We start from the raw sequence: 6,210 nt of genomic DNA on the forward strand, positions 1-6,210 counted from the left end.
TGCAATCCCAAATACTCGCCCCCCTTAGTAAGAATCACACAGGCTCCACAATAATTATTAATACCAAAAATCACAGATCAAATAAGTTGAGCCTTCCCCGCATAAGAAAGCATGTTGCTTGACCAATTTCCAATCTTAGATTTAATTTTCTCAATAAGTGGCAGATACATGGCAGAAGTAAGTCGTGAAGTAAATAAAGGAAGCCCTAAATAGCAAAAAAGGAAAGTCACCTTCAGAAAAACCGGTGGAAGACAGAATCAAAGCCTTAACCGAAGGAACCACGCTACCAAATTACATGGAAGTTTTCATGGGGTTAGCCATAAGACCAAAAAACGCTGCAAAGGAATTCAAACAATCTTCCATTGCAAGAACATAAGGTAAGTCACCCCTAGTAAAAACAAACAGGTCGTCGGCGAAAACCAGATGAGTGAGCTTGAGTTTAGCGCATTTAGGATGAACGGAGAACCCTCGATGATGAGGGAGACCTCTCAACTTCCTAGATAAGACTTCCATACACAAAACTAAGAGATACGGGGATAAAGGATCACCCTGTCGAAGTCCCCTCTTCCCCTTGAAAAACTCTTCTACAAATTCATTAATATTAAGAGAGAAATGAGAAGAAGAAACACAAGCCATAATCCATTTAACGAATTTAGGAGGAAAGCCAAACAAAAGTAAACAGCTATGCAAAAACGACCAATTCACGGAGTCAAATGCCTTTTTGATGTCCACTTTAACAATGCACCGAGGGGTTATCAAAGACCGAGAATACTTATGAGAAAGCTCATGAGCTACGAAAGGATTATCAAATATATCCCTACCTTTCGCAAAAGCTGCTTGCTCAGGCCCCACAACATCCCCCAATAAATCCTTTGAGCCTATTATTATTATTATTATTATTATTATTATTATTATTATTATTATTATTATTATTATTATTATTATTATTATTATTATTATTATTATTATTATTATTATTATTATTATTATTATTATTATTATTATTATTATTATTATTATTATTATTATTATTATTATTATTATTATTATTAGGATTATTTCACAGGAATAATCCAACCTATGGCTGTCCCACAGATATTAATCCATCATTTACCATAACTTACAATAATCCTACCTATTACACGACTTTCCCTGTTTGCACTTAGCTACTTATGTTACCTGATAAAACCGGTAGCCTCAGGTTATAACCTCCCTTTTCAGTTCATCTTCTTTATCTCCTTTTTTCTCCATTCTCCTTTTTCTTTATCCTCTTCTTCATACTGCCTTTTTCTTCTACATTAATTTCACCCCCTTTTTTTTAATTTCAAAGAAACTTGCTTCACTTATACAATGAACTCCTCATACATAAGTTCATCTAATTCCCAATCTGTCAAAGGCAAAAATAGGGTTTTATGTAATCATAATTTGGAAGCAGTGGTGAAGATCGTGGGTAAGGGGCGAGTACACTCATGGAAAAAGTTTTATGCGTGTCCCCTTTGGCTGGTAAGTAATTGAATTTGTTCCTTCTAATTAATTGGCGTAATTGAATGTGTTCCTTCTAATTTATGTTAAGAAATTGTTCTTCTTCGTTGTTTGTTTGTAGGATAATCCTTGCCGGTTTTTTCAATTGGTGGAAGACGCTATGTTGGGAAGTTCAAGCATGTCCGTGGGTTATTACATTGAAGACATAGAAAGAAGAACTTGGTAGAGAAAGTGAAGAAACTGGAGATGAAGAAAGCGAGGTTGAAGAAGGATATCATGGAATTAACAATTGAAATATAAAAACATCGGAGAGGCGAGAAAAGAGTTCTAAATATGTTGTTAGTTTCTTGGATTTTATTTGCATTATGTTGGGTGTGGAAAACCAATGTGTGAATTAGCTTGTATTGTCATTCAATGTTGTATTTTGAAGATTGAAAATTAATGAAAATGTTAGGTACACAACACTCAGTGTTTAAATGCATCAAACCAAAATATTGCACAAAAGTGTTTGCCACAACCAGATTCCAAAATACATAGCACAACAGGTTCCAAAATACTACACTTCAGGACACTTCAGGGCTGGTTCACTGAAGATTGTGTAGGCTCACTTGTTGAAGCTTGATCACCTGAGCATAACCAGTTAAATATACCTCTTCCTCTGCCTCTTTATCCTCTGCCTCTATGAGGTCTTGGAGGATTGGTGAAAGGATTTTCTTGATCATCAAATAACACCCCTATCCCTTGTGGTGCCTGAAATTAGGATAACAATTAATTAAAAACTTAAACAGCCAGTTAACATGACAATTGAACTGAAATTTAAACTTAAACGTAAGCTGAATTACATATCTTACCCTTCCTCTACCGAATCCTGACCTCCCAGCTCCACCTCTACCTCTACCTGCTCCAGCACTGCCTGTTCCACCCCTACCACCACCTCTTCCTATTCTTATTGTCCTGCCACCTCTCCCCACTCTAGTTGGTTGTGCAGTAGCTTCATGATGAATGGTAGAGGCAGTTGCTGTTGGAAATCATATTTTAAATATCACATATTTTAGTTTAAAGTTTTAGTCATAAAAACTTAAGGATCTTATGCATGCAAAACATATAAATAAGTGTAGAGGAAAACCGGTTCCTTACATTGAATATTTCGGTTTATGGGCACAAGTAAGGTCTCCTACCTTCACTTGTTCTTGAGATATGATGAGTAATAGGATGATCCTCCAAAGACTTCAAGTATAGAAGCCACTCCTCTTGATTGCACCCAAGATTATCCCTTATCTCTACTAAATAATATGTGCTAGATATTTGTTTAGTAGTTTACCTTAAAATTGAATACTCATATATTACATTAATAATATTAGTAATGTGATTTGAACAATTTGGATCATCATTTCTCAAGTTTTTTGAGAAAGATGAACAAAAATATGAGAGAGGAAAGTTATGCATGTGAAAATGAATGAATGTGCATAAAGAGAATTAGTGGAGTACAAAATTCTTTAGTGTAAGAGGGGAGCACGGGTTTGGGGAGGTGGAGGACCAATATATGGTCCTTCCCTTTTTACTTTTGTTCTTATGTAAACCTTAGGCATGTAAGGCTAGGTAAGTAGTGTCATGATGGTGTTATTTTAGCTTATTAAAATAAATCACCACCATCCACTAACCCTCTACATTTCGGTCCACTTATAAAATGGACTACCATTTTATTTTGTCAATTTGTCAATTGTCACACAATATGTCACATGTAGTATGATACATGTTATTAATTAATTTAATGCATATTTATCACATAAATATCATTTCATGAATTAATTAAATTACATACAACAATTTGACTAGTGATACTTGATCACATAAATAAAATGGATCATATAATTATAATTCACAACATCTTGTAATTATAATTAACCATTCATTCTTATCTCTATTGTTTCTCAAACAATAAACAATTTTAGTAACAAAGCATTTTATTACTAAAATAAATCTTATTTAATCCCATTACAATAAGATAATTATTCTCTCTCACAAATTGAATTGTTCAATTTTAAGGAATTTATTAACTTGTATCGTCATACAATTAATCAACTTTACAGATTAGGGCATCATCCTTTAGGTGTGACCTTAAGGGATCAACTGACCACCACCGTCCCACGACAGTAACGTCAAACTCTAGCAAGCCAATCGTTACCGATTAATGTTGATCAGTTGACTATATATAATGAATCATCCCTTACGTATTCTTAATGAGATTTAAACATGTGATCATCATGATCGACAATTGTGATCGCATTAATGTCGGGGACACTCCAACAGTTGCAACATCTTGCCTGACACAAGGATTTGTCTTAGGTCTTCCTCTACCTCTCTTAGGTGGTGGTGACATGACCTTGTCCTTGTCAGGACGTTTTCTTTTGTTGTGAGTTGTGGACTTGCAAATTGAACAAGTCATTTGTAAACCATGTTTGGTCAACTTTCCACTTCTTTTGGGATCCTCATGTGGATCCCTCCTTCTCTTTTTCCTTGGCCTACCTGGCCCTACTTTAATTTTTTTTTTTTTAGGGAACCTGGCCCTACTTTAATTGGTGGAGGGTTCAAAGGGAGATCAATCTTAGTCCAATGTCTTTCACCTGGATATAGACTGATACAACCATTGTATGCAGCAAAATATCCATCTTTTTTGTACATATCATGGAAAAAATCCTCTGCTTGTCCATGTATGTAAAGGATGGCAGCCACCTCATGACTACAAGGGATACCTGTCAAGTCCCATTTCTTACAGGTATATGTTCTGTCAATAATATCAACACTTACCTCATCAATTCCAATTTTCACTTGGAATTTTCTGTCAGATGCAGGCAGGACTTCATACATTGCAGATTTCTCCTTTTCTAACTCAAGCCTCTCTTGAACTCTAGGGCACACTGTCCCTGACTTTTTCTGCATTTTTGTTTTCTTCAACACTAGTCTCTCCATCATGGAATACCTTATATCTTCAAGCATGTAGATCAAGTGCTTTGCCCTAGCTTCTATGATGTATGCATTGAAAGTTTCAGCCATATTGTTTACAATCACATCAGTCTTTGTGTCCGTACTGATAAATGTTCTGCAGAATAAGTTGGGATTACAGGCCATGAATGCATCAACAGCTTTGTGATCTACTTCTCTCATTTCATTTAAGGCATCATTGAAATCTGCTTTGTTGTATGCCTTTGCACAAGACCAGAATAACAACTTCATTTCATCTCCCTTATAAGACTTGTGCCAGTTTGCAAATATGTGCCTGGCACAATGTCTATGTTCAGCTTTGGGAAGCTCTTTGGCAACCACAGTCAGTATGCTTTGCATCGTTAAAAACATAAACACACCAGCATTATACAAAGCAGAGGCAAATTGTTTTAAGTAAGGATAATTAGAACATTTGTAGGATAGAAATATACCTGGTGTTGATCTGAAATGATTGTCCACCCATTTCCATCTCTCTCTCCAAGTGTTTCCTTAAGTTGCTGAAAAAACCACTCATAAGAGTCATTGTTTTCTCCTTCAACTACAGCCCATGCTAGAGGGTACATTTGTTGAGTGGCATCTCTACCAATTGCCCCAATCAACTGCCCTCCCAAAAAAGTTTTCAAAAAGCAAGCATATATACATAAGTTCATCATGCATCCTTCAAGCCATCCTTTTTTGAGAGTATCAAAATAGATAAACACTCTCTAAAAAACAGGTATGCTACTTGTCACATTAGGATTTGTTTCCAATTTGAAAACACTTTTTGGATTTCCTTCTAACAGAGCTTGCAAATAACTACCAAGCTTGTTATAATGCTCCTTCATTGAACCATGTAACATTTTATGAGCATGATACTTGACCTTGTAAGCAAAATTTTTTTTAATTAGAACCTTGTAAGCCCTTCTCACAGTTTCAATGATATCTTTAGCTGGCCAGTGAGACCTTGCTTTAAAGACTTCTAAGAATTGCTTAGCTACCCATGTGGACTTCAATTGCCTATTACTTTCCATATTTATGTGACAAGTGTGATGTGGATCTACAATCTTCACCAGAATACAAGCTAGTGTGTTATCCCAGCTACCATATAACTTGAATGGGCAGCCTGGTAAACACCTCACCCCAAGTCTTTGGCCTCTTCCTTTATCACTGACATCAAATGTGAGGTTTCTCCCTTGAGCTACTGCATATCTAGTAACACAGTCTCTAAACTGATCTCTATTTGGAAATTTTATCCCCACACACCACTTTAACTTACTAAAGTCTATTTTTTCATTAACTTCAGGGAGAGTTGACCTTCTCCTCTTACCTGGCACAGGATCTTCTTCACTTTCTACAGGTGTGTGGATTTCATCACCACTATCATCATAGTCACTTACTCTTCCACTAGGTCCACTGTTTTTACCCTGCACCACTTTTTCTTTAACAACTTCTTTTTCTTGACCAGGTAAGAGTGTGGATCCAGCTTCAAGTTCTAGTTGTTTTGCTATTTTTAGAGCCTTAGCATTCCAAGCCTTCACTTTCTCCCTTGCTTGGTTCAACTCTTCATCTGAGTTATCACTCAACAAAATATCCTCCTTCTCAATAAAGTTCTCAACTGGCTCATATAAATCCTCATGTTCAATTATAGGAACTTCCTCATCAACTAACTCAACCTCACTCAAATCATCCTCTTCATCACTTACACCTTCCTCAAAATCAGGTTCATAACCAGGATCCTCCCCCTCA

The 6,210-nt window shown here is 36.1% G+C and overlaps 1 protein-coding gene across 1 annotated transcript; it reads right to left on the reverse strand.

Moving 5' to 3' along the window:
• Window positions 1-2,148: 2,148 nt before the first annotated feature.
• LOC141618642 (uncharacterized) lies at window positions 2,149-5,008 on the reverse strand. Its single transcript, XM_074435734.1, has 4 exons — window positions 4,917-5,008; window positions 4,044-4,816; window positions 2,334-2,500; window positions 2,149-2,232 (listed from the first exon to the last, which is right to left on the reverse strand). Exons 1-4 carry the CDS (start codon window positions 5,006-5,008, stop codon window positions 2,149-2,151), a joined length of 1,116 nt encoding a protein of 371 aa, XP_074291835.1.
• Between the last annotated feature and the right edge of the window lie 1,202 nt (window positions 5,009-6,210).

The sequence above is a fragment of the Silene latifolia genome, chromosome X, assembly GCF_048544455.1.
Source record: "Silene latifolia isolate original U9 population chromosome X, ASM4854445v1, whole genome shotgun sequence".
In the NCBI taxonomy this organism is placed as follows: Eukaryota; Viridiplantae; Streptophyta; class Magnoliopsida; order Caryophyllales; family Caryophyllaceae; genus Silene; species Silene latifolia.

Bases quoted from the DNA above. Each gene is read 5' to 3' on its own strand.
- LOC141618642 (XM_074435734.1), bottom strand. From the start codon at position 5,008: ATGACTCTTATGAGTGGTTTTTTCAGCAACTTAAGGAAACACTTGGAG. The intron at 4,817-4,916 runs GTATATTTCTAT...AACGATGCAAAG, and splicing joins TCATTTCAGATCAACACCAG to CATACTGACTGTGGTTGCCA. The intron at 2,501-4,043 runs GTTCCCTAAAAA...GATTTCCAACAG, and splicing joins ACCAATTAAAGTAGGGCCAG to CAACTGCCTCTACCATTCAT.